The sequence below is a fragment of the Diprion similis genome, chromosome 1, assembly GCF_021155765.1.
Source record: "Diprion similis isolate iyDipSimi1 chromosome 1, iyDipSimi1.1, whole genome shotgun sequence".
NCBI classification, from domain to species: domain Eukaryota; kingdom Metazoa; phylum Arthropoda; class Insecta; order Hymenoptera; family Diprionidae; genus Diprion; species Diprion similis.
Genome location: NC_060105.1, coordinates 2,509,298 through 2,529,554, shown reverse-complemented (window position 1 = coordinate 2,529,554; position 20,257 = coordinate 2,509,298). Strand labels below are relative to the sequence as shown.

The window sequence follows — 20,257 nt, the reverse complement described above, 5'->3', positions numbered from 1 at the left end:
TTTCCTAGATATAAAGGCAAGCTCGAGGAATAATAAATGGTGCGTACCTACGTATGTAGATTTATTTATCACGTGCAATTTACCCTTGAGAAAAGGCTCTCTTCCTGTTCTCCGACTTACATTTATCGTATACTCGCGAACAAATAACGTTGCGTAGATGTAAGATTCCGTTGTGATTTAAGACTTTCCATTTTTGGCAGAAAGTCGCAAGAGACATTCATCTCTTTTTTCTTCTTTTCAACTTTTTTTTTTTTTTTTTTTTTTTTTTTTTGAAGCACGTACGTAAGAAGTATTCATCAGCAGCTCAGGTTAAATCGTTTTTGGATCCGATAGACGAAGATTTTACGATTAGTACTCGAAGTTAGAAGTCAACAAAAGACAAGCTGCTTCAACCCTAAATCGTAAATTTAACTTGGCGTGTTATACCGATACGTTTTCCAATCAGCTTTACGTCGACGTTTGTAATTTACGGAACTCTGCGATCTTATATCTATAGAATTTACTTACCGGTAAACCCTCTTGCCTGAATGAAACCTCTAATTCTGAGAGTACGTAAATAAGACGATTACTCAATATATATGAACAAATTTATATACATATTATATGTGATAACGTTACATACACAATATTATAATAACGTGTTTTTTTAAATGTAAATATATATATAGTACATGTATATACATATATTATATATCTATGTACTATATTATATTTTTGTGGCTTATGAATAAAATTTATGCATACTCAGATTAAACAACGCAACGCGGGTGTATTTTAGGTGGGCATGTTAATTAATTATTCATCCGAACTGTCCGTCGTACCTACGAATCGTGAAAAAAATGAATAGAAAATGAAACTGTAATCATCGAAAAAAAATATAAAGGCCTCACCGTAAGGGCAGGTAAAATTTGCAATTAAATTTTCAGCGTCGAGAACAGGTACGTTGTGGATGGTAAAACGGGTAATGAAACAACAGTCTTGCAGATTTATTCAGACAATATATATATATATATGTATATATCTAATATATTCAACTCGTTGAATTTTGGTCACTTCGCGAATGAAAAACTGTTGGAATTATTACCAGAATTCAAAAAGTTACGTTACATACATACGTTTTATATAATTAATGCATGTCTGCCACAAATCCGTTATACATATAGTAACATTCATGAAACACATAAGAAATAAACGTACAGGAAGAGCGAAAAACTTGGAACAATATTTCCTGTTAAAAATTCATACGTAAAAACATATTATTATAGTAACATAATATCACAGAATTTCTCAATCATTTTATACCTGCATGTTAGAATTGAATTAGTTTTTTTTTTATTTTTTCATTTTCGAAAATTATCGTTTCGTTATACCTATACGTATCTATGGAATAGCTGTCCGTTGATTATTTCTCACTTCAGTAATTCTACTTCTACGCCAATTAATCTCGCATTTTTACAAACAAAGATATTTGCAATTTTACATCACGCAGTAATGGCGTCTATTCCTAATTCTATATCTCAAATCGTTGTCCGTCTGATTGACTTCATTTCCTTAAATATTCGTATACTTTAATTCGATTCTTTTCAATCAAAGAAAATTTGACATCATTGTTACTTTTTTTTTTTCTTTCTACTTTCCCTTTTCACAGCGAATTTCCAACAAATTAACATCACAATAAATCCATTCAACCACCTATGATTTTTAACAATAAGCATTGAATGTACAATGATCGATCGATTCTCTAACACGTCGTACATTTGGTCAGTTTTTTTTTTTTTTTTTTTCCCCACGGTATAATTATAACTCTAACTAATAATTAGGCATATCGCGATCGATCACACGAGTCGTTGATGAGTAGATTAAATTTATTTACATTAGCGCCGTAAAGTGTCATTGCGTATATATATACATGCAAAAATTTTCCCTGCTATACGTTTATAATTCGTTTTATCAGTTTGAGCTTGAACGTTATTTCAATCGTCATTTACGCGAGACATTGAGAATTCGAATTAAAAAAATAATTTGCCTGAATAATTATTGACGTGAAAAGCGGCAACGTTTTTTTTTTTTTCATTTTCTTCTTTTTTTCACTTCCTTTGGAAATTTTAAACACACGCCCACGAATTATACTTACAGATCGTTGATTAATTTGAAAATCATGAATTTTCATTTTCACGTTACAATAACTATGATTATTATATTATAGAGTAGCGAAAAACACGTCACCTTAACGTGAATCGTATCTACCATTAATTGTAGAATAATATCTTTATACAGAATACAATCATATACAAACAGTAACAAACAGTCGATGCGAAAATATATTACATATTATATTAATAATAATAATCAGTTATATTTGTACAATTTACACTATTCTTGTCAATTTACGAACGCTGTACAGCAATCTCAAATGACCCGTGAAAACAAGACTGGACAAAAAAAAAAAAAGAAATGTTAATGAAAAAAGGAACACAAAAACTACCAGTAATAAAAAAAAAAAAAAACACTCAGCGAAAACACTCTTGTCATCTCTTCCACGCGACTCGACGTTAATCGTTAATCCATCATCGATAATAACCTCATTAACCGCTCGATGACCGGTTTGGTGTAAATTAATCACCTCGAAAATCGAGTCTGTAACACGTCGTTCCTCAAAACAGCAGGCATATAATCTAATATAATATAATATAACATAATGTAACCCGTCCGATCGGGGAATGACGTGATGAATTTTTTTTACATCAACACACTGCAATATTATAACAACGAATTTCAAACACCCACATTTTGATTAATTATCATTTTCCTCATCTCGCAGCCTGCGTGCCTACCAACCAACCTGAACAACTTCTCAAATGACGATTTGTTCAACACGTCACTACGGTTTAACCAGATAAAAAAATCTCGTTACCCATAATTTCGAGAAAAAGAAGACGAAAGTGTCCCTCGGGAGCGCAGGTTTTCGCCTAGCCGTTCCCTGAGGCCCTAATTTCACCCTGAACCTCCCTCCTTCTGATCTCCTCCATGTAGGCGGAAAGCTCCTCGTCCATTGCTGTGTGGTCGATGTCCCTGAGGCTGGTGTTGCTGATGTTGCACGGGGTCATCGAGTACTCCTCAGGGTTTATCTGCACGTCAATGATGACGTTCTCCAGGGGTCCGGGGGGCGAATATCCCGCCCCACTTCCGGCGATGGGCTTTCGGTCCGAAAGCCACTTGAAGATGTCCCACCACCGGCGGGTCCACCGCCTCCCCCCGCGCCTCCTGTAGTAGACGATCGCCGTTCCTCGAACCTTTGCAGCCCCCTCAGGACTCTGCGGACTCCCCAACCGTCGTGACGAGCTTTTGCGAGCTTGCGACCACCGTCCTCGCTGATTTTGAACGCTGATCTTAACGCTGCTGGGGTTCGCCTCGCTGCTGCCGATTTCTGTGCTCAGCGTCCGACGAGACGAGGAACGCTTTCCCGATATCGGGGGGCGCGAATCGCACGAAGGGTTCTTCGAGACCAAGTTGCAACCCCCGCCCCCCGAGACGCTTTGCTGCAAGCTGTCGTCTCTGATTGACTGCGAGTTGCCCGAACAGTCCGTGCTTTCTTGGGCCCCATGTGGGCCCCCGTTTCGGCAGCTAAAGACGCAGTTTGCTCGCTGCTGGGACCGCGAGAGGGTCGAGTAAGAACGACGCTGGCTTCGCCTACCCTTGTAGCCACCGAGTCTACAGCAGCGGGAGAGGGTTTCCTGGAACACGTGGATACCCTGATTATTCCTCGATTTGCCGAAGAGGCTTTTTGGGAGACTTGAGATGATGAAACACGTGCCGTTTATGAGAAACAAATGAGAGGAAATTATACAGGGTTGCTTGCGAGGCTTTTCGGGGTGAAGAGTTTATACAATGCCGAATTTACAAGTATGTAATAATTTATTTTTTATGGAATTTGGAAATTGGGAAGATTGTATGAAACAGTATCTTGCATTTTTGAAAAACCGATATTACGAGCCTTTTGCAGTTAAAACGGAATAATAAAAACTAGGTTGAAATTAAAAACGGAAAAAGGGTAGAAAGGGAGCTCAACTCTCGCGATAAAAGGCTAATACGGTTGGCTTACAACTCTATTTGCTGAATTAACACGTGGGCGAGATCTGACGATTACGCTCTGAACTGGCTCTTTGGTCGTTCGATACATAAACCCGATTAATTCCGAAAAATTTAATGGCGGCACATAATCCTTTGGATTTACGTACGTGGTGGTAATTTCATGGACAGCAAGTAAAATTTACAGCTGTTTTAATATTTGAAAGAACATTCTCGGATGTAACTTCAATATCATAGTGATAAGTATGTCATTTTGAGCATAATTTTATCGATAATTTTGACTCTAAAAAAAATTGTATCTTACAATGATAACAACCAATTTTCATATACTTATCTTGGGCAGTCGTACGTTTGTTAGATGTTATTCGGAATTAGTGAATTATGATTTTTTCCACACTAAATCCACGTTATTTCGCCTTCTTTACATTCGCAACAAAAATTTTATTCCTAGTATCGTTACTTTCTTTTCCTAAATAAGCATATTATTCAACATATCAAAAACGTTAATGGCAGCGTTTATAGGTGTAAAATTCTGCCCCTCCACCCCCAGCTTGAACTTGATTTGTTAATAATCGATAATCTGGCATGGCAACACGTCTCGACGTTGTTTTCAACGAAGAATTTATTATTTTATTACGATCAGCATTCGTTCGAATATGTATATATTATACTTAATATTGAGATAAAAAAAAATTGGAGTGCGAAACTGTGATCGAAGGCCAGAGTATGAATTTGGAAATTTATTGTGTTAATGCTGGAAATCGCGAAACGAGGCAATGAAAAGTTTCGTACCTTAGGTGTAGCGCTTGATGATCGACTGTTTGCGTTATGGGATATTCTAACTGCAGCTATTTATGGTCGGTATAACCCAGAGTCGTTAAAGATGAACGATTTTATCTCACACTGGTTTGTTTGCTTTAAATTCGCTTCGAGTAAACACGATCGTTGCATAAGGTTCGAGCCGGACTTAATTCACTTGGAAAAGTTTTGACCGAGACTTGATTCTCGCGTTTTAACCGCAGCTTCTTTAACCGAGAGTTGATTTTTACAACATCGAGACAAAAGCTCTGCGGCTTTCTGTATTCGTCGCAAAATTATTCGGGCATTCTCCTTTGCGACGTTTCTCAGTTTTCGAGACTAAAAAATATCACCCGACAACCTTGCAAGGAGGGTGTGAAGCGTGAAATTATTTTACATCATATTCTCCAGGAGGGTGATGTCACCGTAGCTCAGAGCTCGTTACCGCTTCGCGAGTCAAATTCAAGCACCGCGATTTAACCGGTCGCAAATAAATAACAAGCGAAAAGTTGGCTAATAATAAAGCTCGCGGTTTCAAGTGGCCAGACACACTGATAGAATTCATTGACCGATTTATAAGCGAAAACACTATAATAATCCATCAGCGAGTAACGAAATATCAAGCACACGGTCGTTTTTATTTGAGTGACTGAAAAATTTCGGTCCTTTTTGAAAGCGATTCTTTTAATTGACAGGAGAAAAAGCAAAACCTGTTCCACGTTCAGTAACCGGTTTTTATCCCAATAAAACGGCAGCGTATTCACGGTTCGTGAAAGACGAAAAGAGATTTTGTATTTCTAAAACTCTGAAAGGGTAACGAGATTTTACAGTTAAAAATATCGGTCTCACATGTTTTGCCTTTTCCTACCTGAAACGAAAACGAAAGAGAAGTTTAATCTCAGCTACATGTACTTTGATTTCGTTGCTTTCGTCGCTTTTTTTTATCCGCCCGCGGTGGACTTTGAGTGTATACAAACGCTTAACCACTCTCCGCGATTGATTTTTTGCAAAGTGTTATTACACCAGCTGGTCAAAAGTCCGGAGCTTACGATAAGAAGAAAACTTTAGTTCTGTTTGAAACTTGAACGATATTTCACGGGCTTATCAAGTGTCAAGATCAGTAAAACTCAGAGCCTAACTAACGAGTTTTATTTTTCTCGACTCTTCATCAACGCTACAAGCTTCCGGTGTCAGGACTCACCATGAAAGCCTCGCGGAACTTGTTGGACATGATATTGTAGAGGATGGGGTTGACGGTCGTTGAGAAGTAGTAAAGAACCCCGGAAATATAGGTGAACAGCAAATAGAGAAAGGCCATCCAAGGACTGTTGGAGCTTATGTGGTCCACCGTGTTAGTCCCGTAGATCGCGATCAGCCTCTGGACGTGAAACGGTGCCCAGCAGATGAAAAACGCCACCACAACAGCCACTGGAATGAGAGAAAGAATAATTCGTCTATCATAATGTCAACAGCATTATCGTTGCTGGAATCGTTTGGGTTCCGGATATGCGTAACAGATGAGAAACCATCGTTAAAGACAGCAGCTTGAACTTTATGCGAAACGTGTGCAGCTGCATTTGGTACCAGCCATCCATCCATTCAAGAACTGCGTAACTAGTTCAAGCATCAAGATCACAGATGCTCGATCCAACGATCATTCAATAAAACGGGGAGAGAATAAGGAGAGGAAAGCACGTAGAGGACGGACAGTCAAGTCACCTAATTGACTCTCTTTACACATAGAAGACATGCTGTTAATTATGCAGGTTAGCCGAGCAGCACTTTGATTATAATTGACACCGCAGTGTGATACTGGCTTCTGATCAGAGACTGCAAATACGCGTTATTACGCATTGAATCATAATGACTAGGCACAACCCGGCCTGTCAAAGGTGATTGAGGTGGTGGTATTACACGTGGTTTACGCGTGGAAAACTTGGGCGAGTCATTTCGCTAGTTGATATCGAACAGCCAGCATTCCTGAGTAACTATGCTATGGATTTGTCTGTCATAGAGTTCATAATGTGCCGCAGGACTGTAATTAAAAATGCTAATTTGCAATCGTATCACGAATCTATCGCACTTGCGATATTTCGCCGGAGTCTGCGGTCAGTGTGACGTGACGGTATTACGAGTGCTGAAAATTATTGCCCACATATTCCATATCGTACAAAAGAAGCGTAACGAGGCACGTGAGTCGTTACGACCACCTGATGATCATGGCTAATGGATTCGTAATTGAAGGGGTCCTTAACACTAAACGTACCGGGAGTTTAGACATCGCTATACTTACTATAGTGAAATCGCGCTTGTGTTCATTTTTTTTTTCTTTCTCTGTTCCTCTGCCTTGTCGAGTCCATATTCTTTTTGACTTCTTATTCCTAGATATATTAGGGTGGCGCAAAAAAAAACGACTATGTTTTTTTTTTTTTTATTTATCGTATGACAGAATGTTAGTTATTGATGTTTCAAGAGCCCACTCCAAAGGACAGTTCAAAAAAGAATTTTCAAGAGGTTGCTCCGCATTTTTAAAAACGTCAGAACTCGTTAAAAATCGATTTTTTTTTATTTTTTTAAATTTTTTTCATCGTTACGGTATAATTTTATAGACAAAAGAAAAATAAGTTTCCGAAAGTTTCAGTTCAAAATTTGAATTTTCAAAGGTCACTCATAATTTTTTTTCAATTTTTTGGTGCATTTCTTTAGATCTTTTCGAGCGACCTTTTAATATTCATATTAAAATTTCATAAATTTTTTTTCTTTAATTTAGTAAGAAAGAATCGATAACAATACACCACGACATGAATTAAAAATCAAACAAAACACCGAAAATATAATTTTTTTAATTCAATTTTTTGACGATTTTTGACGTTTTAAAAAATTTAGAGTGACCTCTTAAAATTTTTTTTTTTGAGCTGTCCTTTGGAGTGGGCTCTTAAAACATCAAAAACTAACATTTCGTCACACGAGACTCAAAAAAAAAAAAAATAGTCGGTTTTTTTTTCGCCACCCTAATATATATATATATATGTACCATATATCGATGAAGCATAAATTATCAGAGGTCAAATCGCGTTCAATTTATCCGAAGGATTTCAGTGTCTCATCCAGCTTATCATACTTTTCGTACAATGTTGTATACATATATACAATGTTTATCCCCGAAAAAATACATCCCTCGTCAATGTTTTGAGAGCTAACACCGTTGCAGAAACGAGGTGCAAAGATTGGAACAAACGTTAACACTGGAATTGGTTATCCTAATTCAAACTTTACCTCCTCACGTATTATCATGTATCTCATCAGAGTGCCTGTTGCCATTCGAATTTTGACACAGAGTTACGTCGATGCGTGGCATGATTTTGTAACAAGAATTTGAAACACTTCCTCTTCTATGTTATCATGGGTTACCAACTAAATTAGTGAACTTTCGAACTTACTGAAGTTTGATGGGTGGGTGATGACGAGGAGCTGTTTCGGTCCCTGATGTAGTCGTTAATTGAGGACAAGAGAGACGGAGAACCGCGTGTATTAGGAGAAGCGAACAATTAACCCACATTTCGGCAATAATTGAAGTAAACGTGTTTTTTTTTAACTTGGACACGAGTTTGAACTTGGTTGATAACAATTACGCATGGCGAATATAATACTTTGATTATACGATTCGGAGTAGAATATTCAAAGTGAATAAGGAACAGAAGCAAATTGATTACCAAAATAGCCTATCGAAGAAGCTATAATGTTTATTAATTTGAATGAAATTGAATTCTTGCGTATAATTATCATGCAACATAGTTAATCATGATTAAAAACTAAGCAAGAAATTGGTACGCGTATTACGTGTGACAAAGTCCGAGTTTTTGAATGGCGTTGAATTGCAAGAAATTCGAACTTTCGACAATAATTTTTCTCGAATATCACACGTCGCAGGTACCACGTGGTCCCGACTTTTTAACGTGTATCAAATTCGAACCATCGCTCGTTCATACTTGCAAATTGTGCGAAAAAATATTATTCCAAAGTATATATTACGCACTCGAATTTATTTACTTGCGAGCTGATGCAGTCCCGTATAATCGTTTATCTTTCCTTGAGCTGTATTTTTATTACGCGAACCATTAACAAGCCTACGTTGCAAAACAAAGACGTGCCTCGGATAATTAAAGGAAATTTTAAACTCAAAGGTGACTGTCATCCGTGCAGCAGGTGTTAAGCACATCCAAAAACGCGAGGGACAACATGTTTCATGCTCTCTGTACTTTTTTTTTTTTTTTTTTTTTTGTTTCTGATGATTATTATTATTATTGTTTATTTTTTTGTCTGCTTTTTACCTGAAACTTTACTCACTCTCCTCAGTTGAGTGAGCATTGTTACAAAGCCGAAATTTTGTGGCGTGTCTGTAATTTTATTCATAAACGAGAAACTCACTGGTAACGTTATTAACGCGAAGTCAACGAGCCTTTTGATCTTCATGGATAAAAGGTAAGAAAATATGGAGGGGAAAGAAAAATTACTTGCACGCTTTGACGCTGATTTTTCAGACATACGCGTTTGTTCGAGGAAGTTTTTACATACATGCAATATACGAAACAAGCTTGACAAATGAGCAATTACAATTCAATTTACATGATTTATTTCAATATGTGTATACATACATATCCATGCATATATGTATATCTCACCGATGACTTCGCGTCGTTGTATTATATATGAGAAAAAAATATGTAAAAATTTTTGCATCCTGATATTAAATTTTCAATTTTACAGTAACACGCCGTACACGTACGCACGTAACCGATGTGTTTGTATAAATTTTGTGAACACGTGTGTAAGATTCGTGTATAATTGTCAATGTCGCATGAGGATCGATAATTAATTAAAGCGATCGTATCGGCTGATTTTATATGTACAGCTGTATAATAATAAGCTGCAGGTGCGATACGTCGACGCTTGAATTTTACGTTTCCCTATTCTTCTTTTTAGAATCGATCAGCATGCTGAGACTGAGTTATTTTATCCTTACGCGGAATCAGACTATTACGCATGGAAGTGATCCGAACAAATGTGAAACAAGAAAAAAGTACAATCGTAGTAAATAAATGACAAAACATCGGATGTCTGACCGTAGATAAAATAAAGAAATTCCAACCATCTTATACGGCGAGTGTATACATATAGGTAATGGCTTAGCACTGTACAATTATAATAGCATTTGAGCTCATGTTTGTCGCTGTAATGAAAAACAAATTTATTTATAACGATTGTTTTATTCAGCCGCGTACGCCTGTAAATCTGTGCAAAAACTCGTCACACTTGCTTCGGTATTAAAGAAAAAATAAAGAAAAGAAAAAGAAAAAAAAAAAACCTCTGCAAACCATCAATGCCTGTCAATATACACATTTTATAATCGTCATTGTACGATATATTCGACGCTTCGTATTATATTGATCGTTAACCGTTTCGTGATACCACGCGATTGTTTCTGTGAAAGAATAATTCTTCATTTTGTCCTTCTACTTTTCTCCTATTTTTATTATTCCCTATTTTTGCTAAATACCGTCGCCAATAGAGCAAATCAAATATACTTGCTACAGAAAAATATTGTCGTGAATTATTGTAATTACGATTTTTTCGAATGCTAATTAGTTTATTTAGTTTTTTAAAATATGCTGATCTCCAATACTATAGTCATGTGTCTACACTTATGACTCACATAGCTGAAATTATGTATAACGTATGATTAAAATCTTAACCACAAACATTTTTCGAGCGCGTGAGCGTTGTTTATTATAATCACGATGGTGTAAATCAGCGGGAATGTGAATCGACGTCGATTTTTAACTTTCTCTTTTTGTCTCTTGAAGATAAAAAATGGTAGATAAATAACTGCGATTCAGGTAAATCGGGAATCCCCTTGATGTTTGTTTGTTCCTTATAATATATTCAATTTCGTTGTGACGATGCATCTGGATCGCGTATCAGCATCGATAAAATTACGATTAAGTAAAGGAGGGTGGGGGGCAAAGTGGGACCCTTAAGGAAATAACGCCTAACATCAGAATAAAATGTTTAATTTTCACATGAACAATTATGTTTAATTATCATCTAGCTTTCTCGAGAAAAAGTAATGATAAAATCAAGTTCAGAAAATTATTTCACTTTGACAAGTTGAGATTAAAGCACAACTTGAAACTTTTCTCGTTATAAGCTGTGCAATTACTCGAGTAAGTGATTTCCGAATAATTCATATTTAATGAAAAGTTTAGGTGGTTAATTTTATCATTTGTTATTCAAAAATTTTAAGGTGCCCACTTTGCTTCGCCCTTTTCTATCGAATACCGTATCGTAAATTCGCGAAAATTTAAAGATTTTGAAAAAAGAATGATTCCGAATTTCCGATCACCTCCAGAGCTGCCAACAGGCATTTAACCGCAAAATGAGCGGGGAAAACTTGGCACGTGTGTAAAAACTGCAGCACGGGTAAAAGGCATGCAACTGCAGGTAACGTTCAGCTCTCACGCAACATAACGATTAGAGGTATTAACCTTGATACATATTCAAGGCAACTTTTACCGCGGACTTCTCTCCGTCACGATTGTCCCGTAAATTTTTGAGCAATTTTTGAACAAACTGCGAAGATCGGTGTTAAAAATGGAAAATATACGTCTAAAAACGAAACGATAAAATATTCAACAATAAATTTATAGACCTCAAAAAGCTTCAGTTTAGTTTACAAGGAGGTAAAGTCGAGTCGACAGATGTACGTTGAAGGTATTAGGAAAAAAGTCTTGGTAAAAAGGGAAAGCTGAGCCATCTGTAGAAATCCGGTTCGCTTGAGCTTGTTGAATCGTCGCAAGAAAACTAAGGGCAAAAAATGAATGAGATTGCTGAAAGTTTGTGGAGCTTAAATATACTTGAAACGTCGTAGCAGCGCCCCCCACCACGTCTCGACGAAGCACGTCTAAGAGGTTTTCAAAGAGTCTCAAATTGTGTTACAAGTTTGGCAAATGTGCCTCGACACGTATACCGCGTATTTTTCCGTTCTCAAAAAAAACTGCTTTTACATAGTGGGTCAAAAACAGATTTCCCTCGTTTTGTCATTGTGCTTTTTAAAGAGTCTCAAAGAGGATTCGCAAAATAAGTCTCTGCGCGTTGCTCAGTGGTTAAAACAAAAAAAAAAAAAAAATTTCCCTTGCTTTGTGATAAATGTTTAAAATAAATAAGGCATAGCGTAAAAATTACAGGGATTGATTCATTCGCAGACATTCATAATTGCAGTGTTCGGAAATTTCTTGCTTCGCCACGTATTTTTACGTCGCAGTTCCGGTTACCCCTCGCGTAAATCTAAAGTCAAGCATTTTGGCTGCGACTTTGATTACCTACACGTCCATATTCCAAGTCTTTTGTACAACTGTAATTTGCGAAGCCGGAAAGTAATTCCCAGTGCTGAAATAAACAAAAATATAAAAATAAACAGCGATTCAACAGGGAAGAGAAAAGTTTGTATAATACGTTATACTTTTAACGTAACGAGTAGTTTATTCGGAGAGAAAATTGAACGTATGTGGAAATGAAGCTTGATCCTGAATACGAAAAGAAATGGATGAAAATGTATATCGCGGAACAGATTAGAATGATCCATACGTAGAAGTAAAATTGGTAGGTATATACGCGTAATGTACCTTCAAGCTCTTATTAGTAATTACCCAAAATGGCAAACCTATGATCGTAAGTACATTCATTCATGTTTTCGAATGGCTCGCGCCTGGCAATGTACTTGAGCTTTGTAAAGTTCGCCAAGTGTCTCGTTGTGCTCATGAATAATTCAACTGCCGCACTTGGAGGGGGGGGGTTCAGATATAACAAAAATAGTAATTGACTGACGTTCGACTTTTCGAGGGTGATGATTACGGATATCCTGCAGGTAATTCGGCGCTTCGCTCCGCTGGCAGGATCCAATTACGCGGCACCAAGATACCTTGGCAATTAGATGAATACTCGGCAATCAAACGAGGGTTGAACTTTAGACAAAACATGGATTTGGAATTGAGGACTTTCGGGGAAGTTGTAGACCCGAAACTCAATGACGGAAGGTATCGTTGATTCAATGTAGTCTATGTAGGTAACAGATGTTAGAGAATCAGGCTCGATTGCCGGAGGCACGGAAGACTAAAACACGTCTCGGATTTCGATTACTCTCGACGTGAACAAGATGAACATGTCAAGATTCGCCCGGGCGAGTAATGATTTATCCCCAGGCTCTCAGGACTGTCGGGCGTGGGGTTGAAATTACAAATTTGAAAAGTCGCCAAGCGACGAGCTTCGGAACATTTTACCACTTTGTTCTTTTTTGTTTTGGATCGTCGATATTTTTATTCTCATTTTTTACACTCACTCGTTGAGTAAACTAACTACGCTGTGTGCGTATATTTTAATTTTCCGAATTTTTCTCTATCCAAATTTTATTTTTTGCAATTTTGCTCTATCGTAACTTGAATTTTCGGAATCTTGCATTTTGGAACTTTGAGCCGTCGGGCTTCCGACATCTCGAGACTTTGTTGCTTCGTAAAGGTTTGATTTCTTTACTTCAAATTTTGCCACTAAATAATTGCAAATTCGGAACTTCAAACCAGCTCCGACTATCGAATGAGGCACCATTTTTCCAACTTTCTTTATATTATAAAGATTTTTCCTTACTTCTTTTCATTATTTCATTTGCCCCTCACGGGACTTGGCGAATTCAAAGTATTCTTTCTGACGAAAATTTTCGGCTCCGATTAGAATTAAGAAAATACATTTTTCTACGAAAGCAGAATTTCTCTATTATCGAAAATTTCAAAACAACAAATGACTATAATTACAAAATCATCAGAGATCCCGAACAAACGATATTCTGAAATAAAAAAAATAAAAACACGCACATTGAAGGAACGAGATTTGGTTTTGCGAGCGCGAATAAATTAAGAGAAATGTAAAAACTCCGTTTCCAGGTGAGTACTCAGAGCGGGAATAAGTAACTCGGATCCAAATTGTTCAGAAATTGTTTCTAATGCAATTTGGTACGAAAGCGAGAAAAATTGGCTCGCCATAAACTTCGGGTTGGAAATTACAAGACAATGTAAATTAGCGTGTGTAATTCGGTAGATTTCGAGAACTGCCAACTTGGCAGAGGATCTTCCCGCGGGTATTACATTACGTTACGCTTTGGCAAATTTCGCGAAGACCTAAAATTGCGAAAAGATTTATCGACGTGTCGACATTCCAGAGATAGAAAATTCCAATTTAAGAGATGAAACTACGTATTTATCATTAGCAGCTGCCGCGATAAAGTTTGGCAAAATATTATCGACTCGAGGAAATAACGAGGGTGAAATATGATCGTCATTATGTAACGAGCTTTAAGCCGTTTTACGTCCGTAATAATTATCCTTTTTACACGAATAAGTGATAACCGACAATTAACGGTGCAAAGCTGAACGACAAGTTTGCGTAAAACTTGCCGCCTTTTACAGCGTTAACGGTGTTGTAAAACGTTGCGAATTTGTAAAATGTTCCGAATTTTTGACAAGCGATCCTGACCCCAGACAACAAAGATGCCTCGGATAAACGCCTTTCAGGCATCTTTAACCGTTTTTTTTTCCGTTTCTAAGTTTTTTTTTTGCCGGTTCTCCTTCGAGAATATTTAAATACAGCCCAATCCGGTCTGTCTTAAATTAACAAGTGTCAAGATTATTATTATAATTATTATATTCGGTCAATTATTTTATACAATTATTTGCATCGTACCAAAAATAAAATAAATATACTTTATATTCGCTTACATTGCATCGTTGAAACGATTTTTTTCTTTCAATCGACAATAAGAATGGAGATTTTACTGAACACTGTGATGTAAATCAATGCGACACGTTTACAATATTTTTTATTTTTTTTCTCATGTATAAAACTCACCAGAAGACGTTTCCGAAAAACGATTTTTTTCAACGCGTATATCGAAATCCATTAATTTAAACGTGACAGATAAATTTGATTTAACGTGAATAAAAGAGACGAAGAAGAAAAGAAAGAATAAGAATATTTGGACGGTTAAAGTATTTCTCTCTTCTCTTTGTACAACGATATATCAAATATATATATATATATAATAATATATTTTTTATATTCTTGACAGATGTGAAAATTCCGCCTATATATTACTCAGTATGTTCTTATGTATAAAATTTATCTGCCACGCTTAAATTATTGAAATTTAATCCATTCTTTGAATAAACGTTTATCGAAAACCTCTTCTAGCGAGAAAATTGAGGAACGTTGGACACCTAATTAATATGCGATTTGGCCATGATGAAATTATGATGATTGACAATTTTTTTTTCCTGCTTATCGTTTTTTTTTTCTTTTTTTTTTTTTTGCTTGCATAATAACTCCGTTATTTTTACCTGATCGCGGTCGTTACTTAACGGACGGAGTTGATACGGAGAGATAAAAATCGCTGGATATTGTTATACGTACATGAAATGACCAGATGCAGGTCGAGCCTCATAAATGTAGATAAAATATACATTATTCACACACATACGAGCGTGCTAAGTCTGTCTGCGTGAATTGATTGCGAACCTATATCACTAATCTCTCATTTACAAGGCGCGTTTTCCGTACATACAACCTTGCAATACTAAAAAAAAACGTCAATAAGTGAGAAATAAAGGCACAAACCGGTCGCTCAGACACTCTGAGAGCCTCGCGTTGCAGGGAGAAAGAGAAGAAGAAAAAGAGTAAAAATAAATTAATCGAGTAATAATTACTGCATGAGAATGGAAATCCCGTCTCAGCATAGATCGAAAAAATCAAAAAGAGAAAAGATCGAAAACCTATATGAGTTTTGCTGAACAATCGAGACTTCGATGTATTACACTTTGTTACAATAAAATTTATAAAATTTCTTCAACATATGATGATCTAATCGTGGAACAGAGTATTGACAAAAATTTTTAACGAACAGCTGCGAATATCGAAATCAATTTGTTGTCTCCTTTTTATTCGTGTTTTACACGCTCGTTTACATCAATTTCATGCACCGATCCGCGCCGCTGCTGCGTAGTTGATATTCACGTCATCGATTTTTTCGTTTTCTCTTCTTCCCCTTTTTCATTTACATCGCCACGTAATATTACATTATCAGTTTACATGTATTTGTGACGTAATTCGATGATTTTTACCCCAGTTTTCGCCCTCTTCTTTTCCCAAATTCACTTCGATTCATCTCAAATTCATCGATTGTTTAAAATAAATAAAAAGAAACAGTCACGCGTCTAATGCAAAACGGTGATAAATTTTTCTCAACTAGTTGTTTGGTAAAAAAAGAAGAAATAATTTATCGGAAAAATACTTTATCACACGTTATATGAATGATAAAAAGATGTTTGGAAAAGAAAAAAAATATTCTTCCTGCTTTGCGGAAAAATTAGTGACAGAGTGAATTATCATGATTGAAGAAAGAAAACTGAAAAGAATTTGCATGGAGAAGTAATTGATCAAGTCAGTTCTGACGGTAAAGAAGACGAGAAGTATTTCGTAATAATTCTTGCTAGTTTGCGTGTTTCATGGTGATATTTTTTTTTCTCTCTTTTTCTTCTTTTTACTTGAAAATCATATCCTGTGTTACACGGGCGGACGATCAAGCGACTTTACAGAACGAACCGTCCAAGATTAATGCGCCGATATAATAAGACGGTGGGCAAACACAGCTGAGCATTCACTTTGAAACGATACATCATCGTTTCGTGATCTAAATAAATTACCCGCGAGTATTAGCATAGACCGAAAAACACCTTTGGAGTCTAGTGGCTTACAGGTATATACATATGCACGACACACATGTATCTATATAATGTACGTTCAATATGCGAGAGTCGGTTGAAAATTCGACTTGCAAATAAAGTATACCTGCATCATCGAGCTTTACGCTGTCCAGGAAAACAAACTTTGCATTACTATTTGCTGCATCTTATATCCGGCAAGAAAATTAATGCCAAATTAATCGACGCTATATAAGCCTGATTGATAAGAAACCCAAATTGACAGCAAAAAGGAATTAGATAAAAACAAAGTTCATCTCTTTTTTTTTTATTACATTTTACTTCTCGTTGATTGTTCATTCATTCACTTCAGGATACTCTTGCTTCAGGGAAATATTATTACCAAAAGCGTTTCTAATTGCGAGACTTTTCGACATTCACGGATTTTTTGAAGCTCGTCCATTCGGTTTATCTGTCTGTCTTTTTACCAGCTATATATATATATTTATATTCCTGACTATTCTTCATACGTTATCCCATGGATTACCCCGCCATCTGTTTCTAGTTTCATGATGTATTATGTAGCGAGCTTTCGTGCATCTTACGTAAGACATAATAAGCCGAGATTTGTATGTTCTTTCTTTGATCCTGACACATCGACTAGATCTCGAATTTTTACCGAATTCTCGGGAATCTTTGATGACCCGATATTTATACGCACTGGAGGGAAAATATTTTCCAATAACGTTAACGACGATTTAATAAAAATGAATGTTGGAATACCTGACATCAAAATCAAGGATTCTCAGAACGATATTCTGTTGTTACGCCACAATTATTAATATAAATGTACTTCTCAACGTCGTACGATATCCCATGCAAGAAAAGCTGAGTTAGCGAGGTGGAAAAACGAATCCAAATATTGTTAAAATTGCCGTGATTTATCCTCAGGTAATTTCGCATCAGAATTTATCCGACTCTAATCATACGAAAAAAAAATTACTCCGGCTCTCTTCCTAAAAGGATAAAAATAAATCAAGGATTGAATTCCAATTCTGTCGGGAAAATTCGTCAAACGTTTCGGTCACAGGTATGCGCGTAATAAAAAATTGCAAACTCGCATACAACCCACGAGAAGAGAATTCCTAAATACTTGTCTTCCCGGGCTGCAAAAATTCCGCAGCTAAAAATCGATGATACGAATTCCGGGCGATTTTGACAATAGAAAATTTTATCAGATCACGATTGGTAAAGTCATTCTCCAACCGGCATTTTCGCGATGGTAGAAAATTAGCGAGGCGAAAATTTTTTCATTACTTCACAGTGAAACCTCGTTCACACACTTCGCCCTTTTAGATTAGTAAGTTTTTTTCTCCTTTTTAAGGACGTTAAATTCTCTCGGTTCTCGCCGGTTCTGCTTACAAACCAGGTAAAAAATTTGCACTTGTAGGTTATTCGTTTCTGTACGTCTATCGCACTCGTAAGTCATTTATAATTCTTCATGCGGCTATATTTAATTTTACCACTTAAAATCGTAAACTGAGAATAAATTGTGAACTAAAAATACACATTTACTTTATAACGTTATCCTCAGTTATTCTACCCCACAACTGCCATACCTCGTGAAAAAAAGTATTCCAACGAGTTTTTGCTCTGCAATATCTCCAACATTTGTGAAAATATTTTAAACAAGATCCGAAACCCAAAAACGTGTACAAATCGTAGAATAACTATAGGACTTAAAATCGAAGCTAAAGAATTGTTTGCAAGAAAAAAAGAAACTTGTACAGAAATATGACGCAGCATCAAAAAAAGCTCCTCGCACTTTGATATCTCGTGAAGTGCAGAAGTCGGTTACAAGTAATCGAAAAAGAAAACGTTTAACCAAATCCTCACCGAGCATTTTAAGAACACGATGCGACGACCTTCCGGTGCTGTGTCGACAGTTCCTGCTGTCCTTCCTCAACGTGACGACGGCGCCCTTTCGGCCGTTAGAACCGCTGCCTGAGACCCTTTTCATCATATTCGACTTCCTGAGCTTGAGTCCGATGAGAGCATAAAGAACAGTAATAAGAGTCATGGGCACGAGGAAAAAGAGGAAGGTCGAAAGCTCGAAGGAATGCTCAAGGATCACCGTCTTGTAGGTGCACATAACGATGTCCGAAGCGTTGTCGGGGTGGACGACGATGCCGAACTGGAGGGCCTGCGGCACGGCGAAAGAAAGGGCGACCAGCCAGATCACCAGGATAAACCTTATGGCTCTGGAGAGCTTGGACATGGTGTGCGAGAGAAAGGGGTGGCAGATGGCCACGTATCGTTCGACGGTGAACGCCGTTATCGTCAAGACGGTGGCGTTCGTCGACGTCTCGGCTGCGAGTCCCCTTAAGACGCAGAAACCCTCGCCGAATACGTACGGATACTTTGACCAGACGAGATAGATCTCCGGCGGAAGTCCGGAGACCAGGAGCAGCAAGTCTGAAACCGCCAAGCTGAAGAGGTAGTAGTTGGTAGCCGTGTGCATGGACTTGTTTCTGGCGATGACGATGCACGTGCTCACGTTACCGATTATCCCCGTGAGGAATATCGACGCGTACATCACCGTGATGGGAACCACAACGTAAAGCGCGTCTCGACGTGGACCCAGCATCTGGTAGGCGGCATCTCCATCCTTGGACCACCCGGAATCGTTCGACGAGTCAAACTGGTTGTCCAGGGACGAAAAAAGCCCCGTCAAGTTGTTCCCAGACTTGTTCCAGGCCATCTCGAATCACTGATGGGCGGCACTTTTCACCTGCATGGTTTACTTCTGATTATGTATCGGTGAAAATTTTTTTAATACACTCGAATTTCACTTATCGCGAAATCTCGTTTCTTCGTCACTTTTTTCGCCGTCGCGATTTAAACCGGCTACCGAGTTGCCGCCGGTTCTGGATTCCACTCCGCGACTCTCCGCTTCAATGGGACAACTGCGACGGCGGGAAAAGCGTCGCGGCGGAGGCTTCCAAGTTCTCGTAGTGGGAAGGGAATCCCCGACTATGCGCGGCCACGCGAATCACCGATACTGACGCAGGTTTTGCACAGTGATCTAAAGGCGATGCGGAATTCTGTTGCTATTGCCAGATTCAAGCGAACTACGATTTCATCCCCTTCGAAATTTTCTCATTTCTCATCCCGTAATTACTGATTTTTCTTTTCTAATCGTCGGCATCTTGAGATTCATGCAGAAAAACTAAGGAAACAAATATATTATACTTGCAGGTTGATGGGAGAAAAAATTGATGGTAGAAATTTTTCTAAAACCTGATCGAACTTTCTCGAAGTCCTCTTAATTATAAACTAGAGTCTATTACTTCTTGGAATACAATTACAGGTAATCGAAATTCGAAATAAATTTCTGTTTTTTACCCGTTTTCTTTCCGTCCGGATGGATGAATCGTATCCCATTAAAAAACTGATTTGGGATGTTTATAACGAGACGAAAATTGGCTGTTTAAACGGAGCGGATAATGAGTTGAAAAAAGTTCGATTAAACCATTCGATAAAACGTATATTCTGGAACTGAACTGGATTTT

General features: G+C 37.4%; 1 protein-coding gene across 1 annotated transcript; it reads right to left on the bottom strand.

Annotated features, from left to right (window-relative positions):
- Nucleotides 1-2,925: 2,925 nt before the first annotated feature.
- On the bottom strand, nucleotides 2,926-19,481 carry LOC124410281 (pyrokinin-1 receptor-like). Its single transcript, XM_046888531.1, has 3 exons — nucleotides 18,582-19,481; nucleotides 6,089-6,315; nucleotides 2,926-3,734 (listed from the first exon to the last, which is right to left on the bottom strand). The coding sequence occupies exons 1-3, from the start codon at nucleotides 19,444-19,446 to the stop codon at nucleotides 2,970-2,972; spliced, it is 1,857 nt and encodes a 618-aa protein (XP_046744487.1). The 5' UTR covers nucleotides 19,447-19,481; the 3' UTR covers nucleotides 2,926-2,969.
- Nucleotides 19,482-20,257: the final 776 nt, after the last annotated feature.

Coding starts and splice junctions, on each gene's coding strand:
- LOC124410281 (XM_046888531.1), bottom strand. CDS start 19,446: ATGGCCTGGAACAAGTCTGGGAACAACTTGACGGGGCTTTTTTCGTCC. Junction 6,316..18,581: donor TCGTGTTCTTAAAATGCTCG/GTGAGGATTTGG, acceptor CTCTCATTCCAG/TGGCTGTTGTGGTGGCGTTT. Junction 3,735..6,088: donor AGTTCCGCGAGGCTTTCATG/GTGAGTCCTGAC, acceptor CACGTGTTCCAG/GAAACCCTCTCCCGCTGCTG.